Below are 19,674 nucleotides of genomic sequence, written 5' to 3'. Positions count from 1 at the left end.
GCGTCGATTTTATCCTGGATCCTGTTCAGATCACTTTGCAGAGTACTTTGAGGGTTGTACAGATCAACGTTATGCCTCGCCAGTTACCGCACTCTGTCAGGTCTCCTTTCTTCGGGACCTTTACGAGGATACCCTACTTCCAGTCGGCCGGGAATGTTGCAGTATCCCAAATGTCAGTGAAATGACGGTGCAACATTTGTGCTGACAAGGCAGGGTCGGCTTTGAGCATTTCAGCAGGAATGCAATCGATTCCAGGCGTTTTGTTGGATTTCATGTCCTTGATTGCGCCGTACTGTTTGCGCCTCGAGCTGCGGATTCTGTTGGCTATCGTTATTTCGAACTCGGAAGAATTGTTCAAAATGCTCAGTCCAACGTTTGAGCTGATCTGTTCGATCTTGTATTAGTCCTTGCAACACTAAGGCGGCGAGAAATATCATAAAGCAATCGGATATCCCATTGGGGGCGGCTCTTTCTCCCACTTCGGTTAGGGAGTTTGTCCAGACTCTCTTGTCCCGTCTACAAGCTCGTTTAACTGCCTTTTCCAGCACCGCATATCGTAAGCAGGCGACTGCTTTGGCTGACCCGATACATGCCTGCTCAATTCCGACTTTCATCGATCATCCTCCAGGCTTCATTCGACATTCATTCACTAATTCTTCCACAAAATTTACTGAGAGTAAGGGGTGTGTCACAACAAATTGCATCACGGAAAAAACGCTGTAGTAATCCGCCCAGTAGACCGATCCTTCTGAAAATTTTAGACAGTAAAATAAAAGCTATTAAACAACTTTTGGCGTTTTCTTTTTAGTCATACTTCGAGCACAAGCCCGTATGCTCCCCCCTTCCTCTTTACCCCGTCCATAAGGTTCTGGACAACGCCAGGATGTAGTTTTTTTTTTGAACAGAAATCCATTTTCTCTTGAAGTCCGCCTCCGATTTGACAACTTTTGGGTTCTTCCGGAGGGCCTGCTTCATAATCGCCCAATATTTCTCTATTGGGCGAAGCTCCGGCGCGTTGGGCGGGTTCATTTCCTTTGGCACGAAGGTGACCTCGTTGGCTTCGTACCACTCCAACACGTCCTTTGAATAGCGGCACGAAGCGTGATCCGGCCAGAAGATGGTCGAGCCCTCGTGCTGCTTCAATAGTGGTAGTAAGCGGTTCTGTAGGCATTCCTTAAGGTAAACCTGTCCGTTTACCGTGCCGGTCATCACGAAGGGGGCGCTCCGCTTTCCGCAAGAGCAGATCGCTTGTCACACCATGTACTTTTTGACAAACTTGGATAGTTTCTGCTTGCGAATCTCTTCCGGAACGCTGAATTTGTCCTCTGCGGTGAAGAACAACAGGCCCGGCAGCTGGCGAAAGTCCGTTTTGACGTAGGTTTCGTCGTTCATTACCAGGCAATACGGCTTCGTCAGCATTTCGGTGTACAGCTTCCGGGCTCGCATCTTCGCCACCATGTTTTGCCTTTCGTCGCAGTTAGGAGGAGACAAATTCAGCTTTTTGGCGACATCCCGGACCGAACTTCTCGAATCACCTCTAAACTGCTTTACTACGCGCTTGTGATCTTTTTCTCTGACGAAGCATCCATTTTTGCCGTTCTTCACCTTCCGATCGATGGTTAGGTTCTCGAAGTAGCGTTTTACTACTCTGCTGACCGTGGATTGGACGATTCCCAGCATCTTACCGATGTCCCGATGTGACAACTAAGGATTCTGGAAATGAGAGTGCAGGATTAATTCATGACGCTCTTTTTCGTTCGACGACATTTTTCCAAATTTACAAAAAATTGACAGTGAAGCATGGCCAACGTGATCTATACACTCTTATCTGATTATAAGCGAAAGCCGAAGAAATAATGTATGTATGTATGTATGGTTCCCCCATCGGTAGCAAGGTCCTGCCTATGTCTGTGTGGCTTGGCCTTCGAATTGCTTCTCAGGCTTCCACGGCCGATGGTTCGTCGATCGTCATCCAACCTTCAGAGACCTACAATGGTTGGCAATCCACTCCGCTTGCAATAGTCTCTTCAGATTAACCCCAGATGCATTCCCTCTGAAATATATAATTATTTTATACAATGAAACACATCTTACCTGTCGACAACTTACGGGATTCGAACCTAAAAGTTTTTCTTGCTGATACCGGGAATCGAACCCAGTACGCCTGGATTACCAGACTCGCGCCAGCCTATCCTTTAGACCACATCAGCGCTTATAAGCGAAAGCCGAAGATATAATTCCTAAAAAATAATCCGACTTTCTCCTCTCGCCGCTCGGCACGCGCGACTCTCAGTCGTATCCAGGCTTCCGAAAAGTACTGGCGAACGACAGTATTCTTGCGAACGTCGCACATGCACCTCGATGAAAGCTTCTCGAATAGGGGCCGTCCACATACCACGTGGACAACTTAGGGGGGGGGGGGGGAGGGGGTTATGGAAATGTCCACGCTTGTCCACAGAGAGGGGAGTAGGGGTTTGGGTCATGTCCACGTGGACAAACTTACTCTCAAAATATTTTCTAAAGGTGAAAAAATATTAAGATGTTTAAATCAAAATCTGAAATTTCAAAGCTTACCAGTTTAAGTTTGAACAATAAGTAGCTACTTGAGGCAAGTTTTAAATATGATAGTTTAGAAATTTAAAATTGATAAAAAAATTTCATATCGGGAAATGATCAATTTTTGTTTTATTAAATCAGCCATTTCAATAACAAAAAGGCAAAAAGTGGTGATTTCTAACTGTCAAATTAGATTAGGAAAAAAAATTCAATTCTGTCCACGTGGACATCCGGGGAGGGGGGTAGGGGTTTCCCGAATGTCCACGCTTGTCCACGGAGGGGGAGGAGGGGGTCAAAAATCTCATTTTTCTGTCCACGTGGTATCTGAACGGCCCCATATTTCTTCCCCGACAGTTTTAAAAGGAGCGGTCGTGCGATGTGCAGCGATGGCTTGTTTTACCTCATGCGAGAGTTTGTTCGTGGGTATGAAATTTTTTTAAGCTTCGTGACAGTTTTGGGAAAATCTTCGTGACAGTTTTCAATGCGTTGAATTTCGCATGACAGTACTACTTACTCCGTCCGACTGTAGCCGAGATTCGCTCGGGCTGAGTTGATTTCGAACGAACGTATTTTCCTTTTGCTTGAAGCTACTGCGGCCCCTCCCCTTTTCGCCTAACCTGCACCGGCACCACATATCGAGTTACGCGCCATCGTATGCTGCTGCTCGGTGCGAATAGATGGCTCGTTCGATCTATTCGAAACGAGCAGCAGCGCATACGATCAGGCATGGGTACGGTATGGGCACGACAGTCACCCGTGACAGTCCTGCCCAAACTGTCACGCCCTGCAGCCGACAGTTAGGATGAAATTATTTTCGAAACAGGAGGCATGAAGGGATGAAAACCAAACTGTCGGTTGGGTTCGCTACAGCTTAAAGCACAACACTTTCGGCAACGCATGCTTTGAACAGATTGTTCAGATACAGCCTGGGTTCTCGCACGTGTGCGATGTAGCCGAAGCATTACGATTCGTTACCGACGGTACAGAGCGAACCGAGTGGTAAGGAAAACCGAGACAGTTTGTTTGGCAAGAAAAAAGCTGTCATAGCAAAGCTGTACTTTTCGGAAGCCTGGTCGTATCTCATCAAGGACGAGGTGATGGTCAGCTATGCAATGACTGCTCGTCGTTTGTTGTAGACATCAAGAAGGCTCCTTCTCCATTTTCGGCTGATGCAGATGTGGTCAATTTGATTTTCTGTTCGGCCATCTCGAATACCCAAGTAACCTTATGTGCTGGTCGATGGAGGAAGAGTGATCCACCGATCACCATGTTGTTGTTGCCACAAAACTCTACAAACAGCTCTCCGTTTTCGCTCATCTGTCCTAGACCATGGAACCCTATGATGCGCTTAAAGTCCTGATTATCGGAGCCAATCTTTGCGTTGAAGTCACCTAAGGGGATTTGAATGTCACCCTTCGGAATTTCTCAACCACGCTGTTCAGTTGACAGTAAAACTGGTCTTTCTCCTACAAATCGGCAACGTCACTTGGCGTATAGCACTGGACCATTGTAAGGTTTCAGAGCCGTGTTCTGAATCTGGCTAAGATCATTCTTTCGTTTATCGGTTCCCATCTAATGAGGACCGCATGGGCCTGCGGACTTAATAGGAAACCAATTCCCCATTCCCGAGTAGCATGTTCTCCTCGTATGCCAGAGTACCAGAGCTCAGTTCCTAAGCTCTAGCTTGAGGCGGGTAGCTTCTCTAGTAAGTTAAGCCAGTTTACCTGGTTGAGCAAGGGTCAACACATTCCAAATTCCAATTCGTGTCCGTGTTTTCATGCTAAAAGTCGTTGCCAAAGTTCCAATTCGGTTATTTCTTGTCCCACTTTCCGTAACAGTTTTATAAATTGGAAGCAGTAGGTTGTTAGCCTAAGGTCCCTATCCCGCGATGGGGCTGCCATCTTGGACTTAGCTGGCAGGAGCCGCATTTTATGAATTCTGCCGCTCGCAGCGAGAGTCGCCCCTGACCTGGAGAACAGACGCGTGCGGCCGCTTTCTCAGTCTGCATGCGACCAAAGCATCCACCGGGGTTGGGTACCCGATCTCCGCTTAGGTTACTCGCATCTCAGCTGGTACCACGGGGAGGTTGAGATAGGAGTTGTGAATAAGAGGTTATATGACCACTATGGGGTCTCCTGTTGCACATTATCCACCATTCGCCAGCCCTTTCAAGTGTGATGCGTGCAGCCAATATTTACCAACATCACACAAACTTTGAACGATGTTTCAGTAACGAACCTATTTTTTTTTTCATTTTTGATTAGGAGTTAATCACCGTTCATTTATTATACTAAATTTATGTTTCGGAACTTTAAACTACCCTTGAACTGATTTTGCCAGTTAAAATTTACTGTTTCATAATCATTTGTCATAAATTTTTAATGCAGGCTACACAATCACAAGCAATAATCTATGAATAATCTATGACGTTTTGATTTTCATTCTTTATTCAATCGTACGCACAATACTGAAGAATACCATGTGGCATAGAATAAGATTTTTAATTTTTCAGATGCATTAAATTCTGAAGACACGTTCGCTTGATGTCATGAATCTTGAGTTGTCAGGAGCATAATTTTTGAAGATTAAATTTTTCGGCTTCATAAAATTCAGTTGAATTTAACCTCATACTTCTGGATTTTTTAAAGGATTTGCTAAGTCTTAGAAATGTCAAAAATAAATCGAAGTCATCCTATGGACGAACTATTGGTGGTTTGATACCAGTAAACTTCGAGCGTGCCTCCCAGCATTTGCAATTAGCTTCTTCCGGTTTGATATCCTCTCGGAATACTCCTCATTGGTATTTGTCGATGGGGTAAGCACAGGCTTATAGTGTAAGCGTATGGAATAAGTACTAGTTTGATTAATCCAGATCGATAGATCTGATCGATCTTAGCGTTATCGTTAAGTTTAGAGTTTTTCAGTAACCCTGCATGCTCCAAAATTTTCGGAGTTGACACCTTAACCGAGATTACATCTCCAATTTCTTTCGTGGAATCCAGCATTGGCATCATACGGTACACACTCAATTGACGTTGATATTGCAAGAAATGCTGGATGTGACATAGTTCATAATGAACGGTGAAAAGGTCTTCCATATTCGCCCGGGTACACTGTTTGGTTCGCACATTGTAAAATGGCATAGGACAGCCATCGTGCTGAACGAAATGAAGAACTCAAATTTATAGTTGATGGCACGTTGGATGACCAAGCTTTTGAGAGAACCATAATTATTTTTCAATTATTTGTGCCTTGTAGAACTTTTATTTAATAATAAGGGATATTATCGACTTTTATATACTGTCATGGCATGGATGTATGAGCTGGAACAGGTGGTGCAGCTTAAGTTACGTCACACTCGAAATTCTGTTCTTCAGCACGAAGGAGGATAAAAAAATCCGCTTGCGATGTGTGGAACTACAAAGGCAGTTCGATACCTCGTCGAAAAAACCTTAAGACAAGAGAGAATGGGCAAAGTCCCAAGTGGAGGCACTGGACTGTACGTCATTAACGGTGTCACCTTAGAAACTTTCTTGTTAGTAGAGATACTCAGGGCAGATCTTTAAACGAAACTTTTTTATAGACAAGTGGTTTTTTATTAGGATATATTGACAGTTCTACACGAACACCACCTTAGCAGGAGGCCTCAGCCCTAACCTCAAACCATGGGAGAACAGACTCGATTTTTGAGAAGGGCGCACGATAAACGCGATTTCCCGGTACTAATATCGAGAAATTCGCCCTGTGGAAAAGCGACCATCTGTGTTCGTGTTTTGGTTTTTTTGGGTGTTCAGGGGTGCCAAGTGCATTGATATTTGGATAATGATTTTATTTTTTTAATTGCATTGTTATTGAAAAATCTTTTCATGAGTACTGAGAATTTGCAACTTTCCCGTAGATTTCTATTCGAATATGAAATTCAACGCATCATTTATCTGAACGAAATAACAACTGTCTGTATCGCACACTTAAATTATGTAGCGAATAATGTGGATATGTTTAAAATAATCAGAGCATGTAGGCGATTATTTTTAAAGTCAACATAGACGGGGCTTTCATTAATTTACTTGTTTGTAACTGTAAATGATTTTGCATACGTTTAGAAGTTGGAAACAACTCTTTTTTAATCTACCAAGCAGTACATGAAAATATATTTCAGATGTTTTGAATTCACCTTGAAAATACGTTTGCAAAAGATGGTTTATCTTCATCCATTTGGGGACGACCCGTAATGAATTCAAACGTTCAGCTGTTGATAGTTAAACACTTTAATCAATTCAGAAATATTATGAGTTTAAAACAAGCAAATACTGATTCTAGAAACACTCCTAGCATCACTGGTGAGGCCACCAGCTAATCAATATTTGAGGTTATGGCTGAGGCCAATTTTTCGCCAATACTATTGTCCGTATATACCCTTATAGGCATTTTACTTATGGAGTTTTTATGTGCCGAAAGTTATTTAAAACGAGTCATCAAGAAAAAATTTCTTTGTAGAACAAACAACTCAAAATGTGTCGCAATGATTCAAATTTTTATTATACGTAAAGTTATCACATTAAATTCAACTATAAGAGGAATAAACTATATCCGTAGCGGATTCGCCGAAACGTACGTACGTTGAATGTTTGGGAACCAGATTGCCAAAGTAATGATAAGTTTCCGACACGTCTTTCTTCAGTTTTTGATTTTGCTGATTTGCATTCTAAAATATAAAATAACAAATAAACAACAATTTCAAACTGAATTTAGGAAAAACTTACTTTTCGATTCCTCCCAACCGATGAAGGCACCCAGTCGCTTGTTCTCTTCCAGCAGCCACTCGTACAGTGGATTAAAGTACTCTAGTAATGCATCGGCGCTCATGTTCCTCTGACCGGTTAACACCTCCATTGCATCTGGCCATGGTTTGGAAGATCCCATCGAAAGCATAGCTTTGATCATATTACCGGCTTCAGCGCTTTGATAGATATCACAATTATTCACCGTCTTTTCCGGGTCACCTTTAACGTATTCGCCGGCAAGTTCACAGGCTGATCGGTGGAACTGGAACTGAACAATGTACGACACCAGATAACGAAGATACTCGACGTCAGCTGATACGTGATATTTGGCAGGGGCATCAAAGTCCTGTTCTGAACGAACTACTGGGGGTTCGATACCAGAGAACTTGGTTCGTAGCTCCCAGAACTTGCAGTTGGCTTCCTCTGGTTTAATATCTCCTCGGAATATTCCCCACCGATACTTATCAATAGTGTAAGCAAATGGAAGGAACACAAATTTGGCCAGTCCAGATCGATAGAACTGATTGATCTTGGTATTTTCGTCAAGAACAAAGTTGCTCAGCAAACCGATACGCTCCAAATGCTTCGGAGTTGATACCGAAAGCGAAATTACATCTCCAACTGCTTCATGGAATCCAGGATTGGCACCTTCACGATACACGCTCGGTAGATGTCCGTATTGCAAGTAATACTGAATGTGACCCAGCTCGTGATGAACGGTGAAAAAGTCTTCCATGTTCACCCGGGTGCACTGCTTAATTCGCACATCGTCCTTCTTGTAGAAGTCCCATGCACTAGCGTGACAGACAAGTTCACGTCCATCGTTGGGTTTCTCCAAAATACTCTTTTCCCAGAAAGTTCTAAAAGGAAAAAGGATTATTCAGCTGTCTTTTACTTACATATTTAAAAAAGGTAAACTTACTGAGGTAATTTGGTCATATTCAACGAAACAAAAAATTCATCACCCATTTGGAACATTTGGATTGGATTGTAGTTTTGTTTTATCATTTCTTCCGTCACATCCAGTTGCTGACTATTCGGGTACGGTGTGGTGAAATCGGCAATGTTGTCCCAAGATTGAGCCCACATATTCCCCAAAAGATGCATCGGAATCGGTCCCTTTTCCGATACTACATCGTTGCCATATTTCTCTCGCAGCTTGTATCGGACATAGGCGTGAATTTGTTCGTACAAAGGCATCAGTTCTTTCATCGCGGAATCAACCTGGTTCTCAAATGTATCGTCTTCGTAAGCGTCTAACCAAGATTCCGCTCCCGAAGTGAAATCTATTAAAATAGAAAAAAATCTCATAAGCTCAATCGAGAAAATATTTCGAAAAGCTTACTGTTCATTTGAGCTGCTTCCCGGTTTAACGACACATAGGCGTCGAAATCCTTCCGAGTGGGTGTTCCAGCCGCATCATACCACTGAGTCCAGTAGTACTTCAGCTCTTCCGGGTCACGACTTGTAGCGAATATTTCCGTCAGTTCCGGTTCCAGCGCAAGATCACACTTGGAACGGTTCTTGTAATCGCACACTTTCACCTTGGCGTAGTTTTCCGACATACTGGAGACCGCATCCAGTAGCTGGGTAAACTTATCCTCCGGCAGGGCTGCATAGCCCAAATCCGTAAGCTTACGGATCTTGCGCTTCAAGTCCTGATCCTTGAAGTTTTTGTAGTCGTACTTCAGCAACTCACGGGCAACATCCTGAAATTGATGTGAAAAGGTGTAATTAGAGATATGTTTTGTTTCAAGAAATACTTTATATAATTAATATCAATCATCGACCAAAATGTCTCCCTAGCAGATTTTTGGTAAAAGATAACATAAGTTATTTTCGAGTACACAGTGATTGACAAACACAATCGTGATTACAAACCAAGTTTGCGGAAGAAAACAATTTATTTTGTCATCAGAATATCATGTTACAAAATTATTCGAGAATTGGAGGACCAACTTTTGAATCGTCGTTGTGCTAAGTTGAACTGTAAGAGCATCTTCGGAATCACCTGAATTGACCCCAAGCAATTCCAACTGTTTTCAGTCCTTAAAAGCATTTTTCTTGGATAAATGAAGTTAAAATAGCTTAGGAAGGTAATTGTCAACCCTAAGGTTTTCAAAAGATGTGTTAATTGCTTGGAACCAGTCTTGAAAATTTTCATTGATTTGAATTTTTGAAAACTGTTTTCTACGTTTGAAAGCCTATTAATTGAGTAACAAATAGGCAAAATTTGGTTTGTATCTGAAATTTGTTTTCTGCTAGTAAAAATGTTATTTCAAAATTCTAAAATATCTATCTTTTCCAAGGCTCGCAAACAAACAGCTCTCCTGATGATACCAAAAAGCATTTAGAAGCAAACGAGATGTTGAATGTGAAAGAACAACTTTTTTTCTTTGTATTTGTGTAGTTGTAGTGCTATTTTTATAGGCATTTAGTGATAAACTTTTTATATTTAAAAATAAAGGACGTTTTCCAAGAGTAAGCCCGTATTGGGAAAATGGCTATGAACCCTATCAAATGGTTAACTTTTAAGAAAAAATGAAAATGGTAATAGTGGGTGAGCCTAGAAGAACGTATGAAGGTAAAATTTCATTTGTATTTTGAAGCTAAAACTATTTAGCAATTGTTATAACTTTTGCCCCTAAATGTATGCAGCATCAGTGTTCTTTTTTTGATTATAAATGTTTTTAAAAGAAAAGGTTAAAAACTAGGTCAAATTAATGAACAAGCATTTAAAATTTTATTATTAAGGTTTTTTGTATTCTTTATGATCAAGAAAACTCGATAAAACCGTCAAAATAGAAACTGATCAAATAGAAAGTGATCAATCTTACCCCGGATTACGGTACCATTCATATTCACGTGATGTAATTAAAAGTCACGTATGAGAAGAGTGGGCAATGAATGAAATTTGGGAACCAAAGGAAATCTTTAAAAAGGCGTCTAGAGACTCTATCTCTATTTTCTTTTTTTTTATATTATTATTGATTATTATCGTTTGTCATAGTACAGCATACTCAAAAAATGCTTGGCAAACAAAGTTGCCAAAAATGGCACTGGTGATTTTTCTCATGACGCATTTTAATCATCATCATGACCGAAACATTGGAGATCTCAATGATCAATGACATAATGGAAAAAACCTTTCTTAACCAAAAAATCATTCATAGCATGCTTTAGTTTCTTGTGATACAGTAGGATGAGTGCTCCTATTTTGAACCTAGAGCCTACTTATGTCCTAAAATGCAGAAAATTTTAAATAATTCATTTTTCAAGCATAGGATAAGGGTGGTCTTATGCACACAATGAACTCTAATTTATCCTGAATTTTACCCTACTGTCTATTGCCGTTAAAAGTGTTTCTGATAAAATTTTCTACGTTTTTAAAAATTTAATTCCTCATCAGTTGTAAATCAGACAGCTCAATAAGAGGGTCTCGTTATGAGAAACAAGATTTTATGAGAAAAAAACACGTATTTTACTGTCCAACCCAAGGTAGAAGGGAAATTACTTTTACTGTGAAGAATGTGAACGCATTTTTCCTAAAACAAATGAAAATCGGAGTCCTAAAAAGAAGACTTTTAACTTTGATGTTCCATTTTTAGACCTGACATCACCAAATACATAGCTTAGATATTAAAAGCTTCGTTCTTGTCGTTTCGGAATTTCTTTTATCTCAATTGATACAACAGGTATTTTTCCTGCCTAAATTTGCCTGCTTCGAAAGCTTTTATTGGAATTCTAAAGTCTTATTCCATGCATCAGGTATGGTTCTGTGGCAGGTCGAGGTTCGAATCTCCTAACTGTATCCAAACTTTTCAAGAGTTATTCAAGTTTGAAACAATACATGAAAGTTTGATGCAAGGCAGGAACAATATTTATAATATGAGATATTTCAACATCCTACGAGTTCTAAATTACAGTTGCGTTCAAAAAGGAATGAAATCGCGTGAAGCTGCGCACCCACTTCCAACTTTGATAAGCTGCCATTTCTCTCTCGGTTAATAGTTTTTCATGAAATTTTCACATAATCTAATTCAATTATCCAACTAACGCTCTACAAAATTTGAAGTATTTACAATGACGGGAAACTAAGATACAGCTATTCCCGTAAAAAGGAAAATTTGGAGTATCAATTTTTATTGAAAATCTTGAAATTTGTTCCAATGATGTAAAAATGTTTGATCTAGTACCAGGCTAAGTTTTGTCAAAATCGATGAACGTAATCAAAACAAAGCACGAATGAAGTTGCTATTTATTTACAACATTCTTTGTGATAAATTTTGATTTTGTGAAAGAAAAAACCAAGAATACGTGGATAACGATGTTTTCTATACAAACATTCGTCAAAAAAGAATGGAATCGTATGCTGGGCGATAATGAAAATCACGTTCATCGATTTTGACAAAACTTAGCATGGTACTAGATCAAACATTTTTACATCTTTGAACCAAATTTCAAGATTTTCCAATAAAAATTGTCAAAGATACTGCAAATTTAGTGAAGCAATTTCAAATTTCCCTTTTTTATGGGAATAGCTGTATCTTAGTTTCCCGTCATTGTAAATACTTCAAATTTTGTAGAGCGTTAGTTGGATAGTTAAATATATTATGTGAAAATTTCATGAAAAACTATCAACCAAGAGAGAAATGGCAGCTTATCAAAGTTGGAAGTGGGTGCGCAGCTTCACGCGATTTCATTCTTTTTTGAACATTTTTTTTCCTTCTCTTCCTACCACAGTAGTTTTTTTTTTTTTATACGGGATTTTCATCCTCTGGGATGATTCATCCCTATTCCTACCACAGTAGGCAAACAAACAGCACGAAACGATATTGCTTCTTCTTCCTTTTCTTGTTGGGAAAGAACCAAGCCTACTGAGTTGCTTTAGCGCTGCTCCCCTACACTTAATGTGGTGATTTTTTTCTCTTGCTCTCACCCTGGCGAAGCGTTCTCTGCTCTTTGATTGGGTGTACGCCTGGCGTCTTAACAGAGCAGGGCAAGTGTTTCAGAACGAAAAGTTCAGTGAGTTTCATTTTTCAAGCCGCTCGGGGAGAAATGGACAACCATGTCGGTGGGGAACCTAAAGTTCATAACAAAAATATACTCATACGCTTATGATCTTAGTTTTGTCATGTTCTTTCCCGTGGAAAAGGAATTTTTGATGAAACATCAATAAGTCACACAAACGCAATCAATTTGTAAATCATAGCTGGTGGGGAATCGTGGGCCACATTTTGTGGGATATCTTGTGCCAGCTATATTTTGGTGTTTTTATACACATTATGAACTTAAAATACGTTTTTTCTTATTTGCAAAGTTTTCTTATGCCAAATGAAGAGTGTGAAAAATATTTTGTCCATTTTTATCCAATGTGATAGAGACGAACAAAAATCTCTTATAAGGAATTTTGCCGAAACGTTCGCGAGCCAAGAATTCGGAAGAATTCGATCATACACAACTTTCATTTTTCAATTTCTCATCTGGAATTGCTTTAAAATAACTAAATGAATTATAAAATTTCAGTTTTGGGTCAACTTATAAACTTTGCTAGTCAATTTGGATTAGGTGGCTCACGTTTCTCCACGATTTTATAAAATCCAAAAAAAAAACTTATTTTTAAACTGTCAGAACCCGGGAAATTCATGAATTTAAAAAATGAACAAAAATGCGTAATGTTACCTTAAAATTATAGAACCTTTCCCTTTTTTTCTTTTTTTCTTTTATAATAAAAAATTATGAAGCAATAAAAAAGTGGCTCATGATATCCCACTGTCCCCTACAATTCTCGTGACGTCACAATGCTTAAAAATAAATACTTTTATCACCGATTCCAGATTATGAACTTGCTGTGATTATTCTTAATCCAATATTATGCCTGAAAAATGGCTTTTTAACAATCATTTTGCAATAATCATTTTTAAATATCCTGCCGACCAAAAGTTTGGGATCACCCCCTCAAAAACATGAAAATTTTTATCGGCCATATCTTTTTACATATTGAAATTCTTTTGATCTCATTCAAAAGATCGTGAGTAAAATCTTATTTCAAATTATTTGACAAAAGTGAATATTGAGTTTACATGATTTAAATTTAGCTTAAAGTTGGGACATTTTGCAAAAACCGAACTTCAGGGGGGGAAGGGTAGGGTGGACCAAATATCAAAATTCGAGTTGCATTCGAAACTTTTTTTCATACTTATTAAAATACATTTGTTTGAATTTGTGCGGAAAATTTGCGTTGTACATAAAATATATAAAATAGCTACTTAAGTCATCGTCCAAAAGTGTGGTGTACGGCCAAAAGTTTGGGATCAGTCCTCTTAAACGTGCATTTTTATTTCACGCATATCCTGTTATCAAACAACGAATTGTTTATCTGGTAAGCTGATTTGGAAGCTATTGTATTGAACTTGCTTCATGGATATTTAGTTGAAATATATTTGAAGACTAACTTCTTAACTTTTCATCATTTTCTGATGATTTTCACCAAATAGTCTGACCGTTTGAAAATATAAGCAAATTTGTGTTATCCATAACTTAGTTGTCTTAAAAGTTATTGATCACCGGATTGGCTTATTTGAAAGCTAGTCTACAACATATTCATTTAAAAAAAAAGGTAACTGAATAAATTTTGATGAAAAAAGGAAACTCTAGAAACAACCTTTCTAATGCTGTACAATTTATTTATGAATTATGAAAAATAGAAATCGGTTTTCCAGTTGAGGGGCCCTTGGAATAGGTCATACATATATATAAGAGAGAATGGGGAGACTTGATCCCATTTTCTTGATTTCTTCATATCTTTGTAAGAAAATTAAGCAACTCACCACTTTTGCATTTTTTGATAGACTAATGCTCCAGAAATTAGAACGATACTTGATCCCGTAGATGAACATAGAAGCATTTTCGTGGAGCGAAAAATAGTGACAATTTTAAAATTTAAGGAGACTTGATCCTTTGTTAATGAATATTTGATCCTTTATTCCCTCCTAACCTTTGGCAAAAACCAATTAAAATTGGAAGATCGATGGTGCAATCACTATATTCGACCATATCTATATATATAAAAAGCAATTATCTGTATGTTTGTTTGTTTGTTTGTTTGTTTGTTTGTCCTCTATAGACTCAGCCGTCTTAAGAGCTAGAGGTCTGAAATTTGGCATGGATACTCATTAGGACCAGGAATGATGAAAAATGTTTTTAGATTTTTGGACGACCCCTTATGAAGGGGGTCGTCCATACAAGACAAACATTGTTTTCACGTTATTGACGTAATTTTTTGTCGGATTGTGATGAAAATTTGCACATGAGTGTTTTGAGAGACAAACAATCGATTACAGTTATCAAATTTAGAGTCAGGGGTCGGTCAAAGGGGTCGTCCATATTCACTGATTAATGTTTTTGCGATATTGGCTTTATTTTACATTGGATTGTGATGAAAATTTGCACATGAGTATTTTGAGAGACGAGCAATCGATTACAGTAACCAAATTTAGGGTTAGGGGTCGACAACAGGGGTCGTCCATATCCACTGATTAATGTTTTTGCGATATTGGCTTTATTTTACATTGGATTGTGATGAAAATTTGCACATGAGTGTTTTGAGAGACGAGCAATCGATTACAGTTATCAAATTTAGGGTCAAGGGTCGGCCAAAGGGGTCGTCCATATTCACTGATTAATGTTTTTGCGATATTGGCGTTATTATAGATCGTATTGTGATGAAAATTAGCACATGAGTGTTTTGAGGGACGAGCAATCGATTTCAAGTTTCGAATTGCATATCAGAAGTCGGCTGAAGGAGTCGTCCATACCCAACTTTATTGTTTTTGCGATTTTGACGTTATTCTACATTGGATTGAGATGAAAATTTCCGCATAGGAGTTTTGAGGGACGCTCTTTTGCTTTCAGGTTTCAAATCTTGACTCAGGGCTCGGCAAAAGGGGTTATTATCTGTTCACTGTTTTGACGATATTCTCTTGATTGAGCATTGAATTGTAATGAAAATTGACACATGGGAGTTTAACAGAAAAGATAATTGATTTCAGGTGTCAAGTTTTGAATCGTGGTCAAAAAAAAGGCCGTCCATGTTGGTTGCTCACTGTTTTCGCGATATTGTCGTGATCATGCATCGGATTGAGATGAAAATGTTCAGATGAGGGTTATAAACTATGAGCAATTGACTCCAGGTAGCATGTTCCGTGTCAAGGGTCGGCGAAAGGGGCGTCTATATTCACTGTTCACTTTTTTAAACTTCCTGACGATATTTTACATATAATTTGAAAAGAAAAAATGGCACAAGGGAGTTATGAGGAACATAAAATTGGTTTCAATTATCGAATTTCGGGCCATGGGACAGAAAAAGAAGGTTTCATTGAAAGTTCAGTGTTTTGTGCAATAATTTTGTTGGAGGCAGTTTATTGATACCAATTTAAGTGTGAAGGTCAAGCAAAAGAGTCGTGCACATACACAAATAGTACATGTTTCTGCCATAATGTCTAGATTTTGCAACCGATCGAGAAGAAAACACTCTCACATAAATTTTAAGAAAAAGCCAATAAACTGTTTAATTTGAATTTCAAGTAAAAGTTATAGTAGTGACTTTAAACACTGTTGAATTTTTTCCCCAAAATTGTCGAAAGAATGTTTCGTATTCATTTTCTAAACTCATTTTGACGTACCAATGATTTAAAGCGAAACGAAGTTCGTACGGGATCAGCTAGTTACTTTATATTTCACAGTAATTTTTGTATTATTGTCATGATGGAAACCTTTGAAAATGATGAAAAGATCTCCAAGTCAAATTTCGTTCAACTTCCATTCAATAACTCAAAAAAATGAATTTGTTAAATTTTATGAGCTAACAGCATAATTTTAATACATTCCAGTTTCAACATATAGCTAAAGAATCAAGTGACCCGAGTTTCAAGTGTCCTCACTCTCCCTACAATTTTTGGAAACAAATCCAAATCATATCAAACACTATAAGGGTATATACGGACGATAGTATTGGCGAAAAATTGGCCTCAGCCATAACCTCAAATATTGATTCGCTGGTGGCCTTACCAGTGATGCTAGGTGCGTTTCTAGAATCAGTATTTGCTTGTTTTAAACTCATATTATTTCTGAATTGATTTAAGTGTTTAACTATCATCAGCTAAACGTTTGAATTCATTACGGGTCGTCCCTTAATGGATGAAGATAAGCCATCTTTCATGTACTGCTTGGTAGATCAAAAAAGAATTGTTTCCAGCTTATTAACGAATGCAAAATCATTCGCAGTTACAAACAAGTAAATTAATGAAAGCCCCGTCTATGTTGACTTTATAAAAAAATCACCTGCTCTGATTTTTTTAAACATATCCACATTATTCGCTACATTATTACATTATTCGGTACAGACAGTTGTTATTTCGTTCAGATAAATGGTGCGTTGAATTTCTTCTTCTTCTTCTTCTCCTCTTAATGGCGAGCTTGTTCAGCTAAACTGCCATAGATTGTCAAGTCGTAGGGGTGAGTTTTTGGGCTTCAATTTGCCTCTTTAGCTCGAGTTGACGTTTTTGATGTTGATGTTTCACATTCAGTGGCACCATCCAGGAGGTGGTGATTGTTTTGATTAAAGTTGGTAGAGAGAATCTCGTGTTTCTAGTCTAACTACTAAACTGATATGCTATTTATTTTTATGAATCCAGCTATTTCTTTGTTATAATTTATATTTACCAGTTTAAGTAAGTCGTCTATGTTACTGTATGTTTTGAAGCAAGTGAAATTATTTCTATTTTGGAATTTTGGGCATTGGAACAAAATATGGTTTAGGTCTTCCGGTACGTTGCAGTGTTCGCATTTATCGTCGTGTGTAAGTCTCCATTGGTAGAGTTTTGTTTTGGTCAAAGTGTGGTGCGTCCTAATTCGTCCGATTGTGATTATTTCGTCGCGATCGAGATTTAGGTCATGTATGGGAAGTTATGTGCCGAGAAGTATTTCTTTCCTTTTACTTTGGAGTCTTGGGTGAAGTTATCGGACAAATCTTTGTAAGTTTCATTATAAGCCAACAGAATTCCGTCACTAAGTGGTAGTTTGCAGTATATGATATTAGGGCTCGTGCTTCCTCATTCGAATAGAAATCTACGAGAAAGTTGCAAATTCTCAGTACTCATGAAAAGATTTTTCAATAATAATGCAATTGAAGAAAAATAAAATCATATTCCAAATATCAATGCACAATTGGCACTTCTGAACACCCTAAAAAATCAAAACACGAACATAGATGATCGCTTTTCCACAGGGCGAATTTGTCGATATTAGTACCGGGAAATCGATTCTGTTCTCCCATGGTTTGAGGTTAGGGCTGAGGCCTTCTGTTAAAGTAGTGTTCGTGTAGAACTGTCAATATATCCTAATACTCACACAAAGCTGAAAAGTTAAACATTCTTCTGAAGTGAATTAATACTTCGAAGTACTTCCGTTTGATCTGCGGAATTGTTGATTTTAAGTTTTCTAAAAAAACACGTATTTTTAATGTATTTTAAAATCCAAATTAACAATTTGAAAGAAATAGGACACTTTCTTTCGCTAATAGCTCATTTGCTAGTAATCGTACATTCAAAATTTTGACAGCATTTTATTTATTTATTTATTCATAACTAGCTGATCCCGTACGAACTTCGTTTCGCTTTAAATCATTGGTACGTCAAAATGAGTTTAGAAAATGAATACGAAACATTCTTTCGACAATTTTGGGGAAAAAATTCAACAGTGTTTAAAGTCACTACTATAACTTTTACTTGAAATTCAAATTAAACAGTTTATTGGCTTTTTCTTAAAATTTATGTGAGAGTGTTTTCTTCTCGATCGGTTGCAAAATCTAGACATTATGGCAGAAACATGTACTATTTGTGTATGTGCACGACTCTTTTGCTTGACCTTCACACTTAAATTGGTATCAATAAACTGCCTCCAACAAAATTATTGCACAAAACACTGAACTTTCAATGAAACCTTCTTTTTCTGTCCCATGGCCCGAAATTCGATAATTGAAACCAATTTTATGTTCCTCATAACTCCCTTGTGCCATTTTTTCTTTTCAAATTATATGTAAAATATCGTCAGGAAGTTTAAAAAAGTGAACAGTGAATATAGACGCCCCTTTCGCCGACCCTTGACACGGAACATGCTACCTGGAGTCAATTGCTCATAGTTTATAACCCTCATCTGAACATTTTCATCTCAATCCGATGCATGATCACGACAATATCGCGAAAACAGTGAGCAACTAACATGGACGGCCTTTTTTTTGACCACGATTCAAAACTTGACACCTGAAATCAATTATCTTTTCTGTTAAACTCCCATGTGTCAATTTTCATTACAATTCAATGCTCAATCAAGAGAATATCGTCAAAACAGTGAACAGATAATAACCCCTTTTGCCGAGCCCTGAGTCAAGATTTGAAACCTGAAAGCAAAAGAGCGTCCCTCAAAACTCCTATGCGGAAATTTTCATCTCAATCCAATGTAGAATAACGTCAAAATCGCAAAAACAATAAAGTTGGGTATGGACGACTCCTTCAGCCGACTTCTGATATGCAATTCGAAACTTGAAATCGATTGCTCGTCCCTCAAAACACTCATGTGCTAATTTTCATCACAATACGATCTATAATAACGCCAATATCGCAAAAACATTAATCAGTGAATATGGACGACCCCTTTGGCCGACCCTTGACCCTAAATTTGATAACTGTAATCGATTGCTCGTCTCTCAAAACACTCATGTGCAAATTTTCATCACAATCCAATGTAAAATAAAGCCAATATCGCAAAAACATTAATCAGTGGATATGGACGACCCCTGTTGTCGACCCCTAACCCTAAATTTGGTTACTGTAATCGATTGCTCGTCTCTCAAAATACTCATGTGCAAATTTTCATCACAATCCAATGTAAAATGAAGCCAATATCGCAAAAACATTAATCAGTGAATATGGACGACCCCTTTGACCGACCCCTGACTCTAAATTTGATAACTGTAATCGATTGTTTGTCTCTCAAAACACTCATGTGCAAATTTTCATCACAATCCGACAAAAAATTACGTCAATAACGTGAAAACAATGTTTGTCTTGTATGGACGACCCCCTTCATAAGGGGTCGTCCAAAAATCTAAAAACATTTTTCATCATTCCTGGTCCTAATGAGTATCCATGCCAAATTTCAGACCTCTAGCTCTTAAGACGGCTGAGTCTATAGAGGACAAACAAACAAACAAACAAACAAACAAACATACAGATAATTGCTTTATATATATATAGATTTACATGGCCATCAGCAC

At 38.3% G+C, this 19,674-nt stretch overlaps 2 protein-coding genes across 3 annotated transcripts in view; both read right to left on the bottom strand.

Moving 5' to 3' along the window:
• Nucleotides 1–849: 849 nt before the first annotated feature.
• LOC129741793 (uncharacterized) lies at nucleotides 850–1,209 on the bottom strand. The gene has a single exon (XM_055733581.1). It carries the CDS (start codon nucleotides 1,207–1,209, stop codon nucleotides 850–852), a length of 360 nt encoding a protein of 119 aa, XP_055589556.1.
• A 5,862-nt stretch (nucleotides 1,210–7,071) lies between these two features.
• LOC129744993 (angiotensin-converting enzyme-like) overlaps nucleotides 7,072–19,674 on the bottom strand; it is a 49,671-nt gene continuing 37,068 nt past the window's right edge. For both annotated transcript variants that reach the window (XM_055737817.1, XM_055737818.1), the window contains exons 2-5: nucleotides 8,686–9,049; nucleotides 8,263–8,626; nucleotides 7,320–8,200; nucleotides 7,072–7,261 (exon numbers count right to left, since the gene is read on the bottom strand). In XM_055737817.1, coding sequence (XP_055593792.1) covers nucleotides 7,125–7,261; nucleotides 7,320–8,200; nucleotides 8,263–8,626; nucleotides 8,686–9,049 — 1,746 coding nt within the window. In that variant the 3' untranslated portion in view covers nucleotides 7,072–7,124. The remainder of the gene's footprint in view (nucleotides 7,262–7,319; nucleotides 8,201–8,262; nucleotides 8,627–8,685; nucleotides 9,050–19,674) is intronic.

This window comes from Uranotaenia lowii, chromosome 2 (genome assembly GCF_029784155.1).
Source record: "Uranotaenia lowii strain MFRU-FL chromosome 2, ASM2978415v1, whole genome shotgun sequence".
NCBI lineage: Eukaryota > Metazoa > Arthropoda > Insecta > Diptera > Culicidae > Uranotaenia > Uranotaenia lowii.
This window is presented reverse-complemented; position numbering and strand designations above follow the sequence as displayed.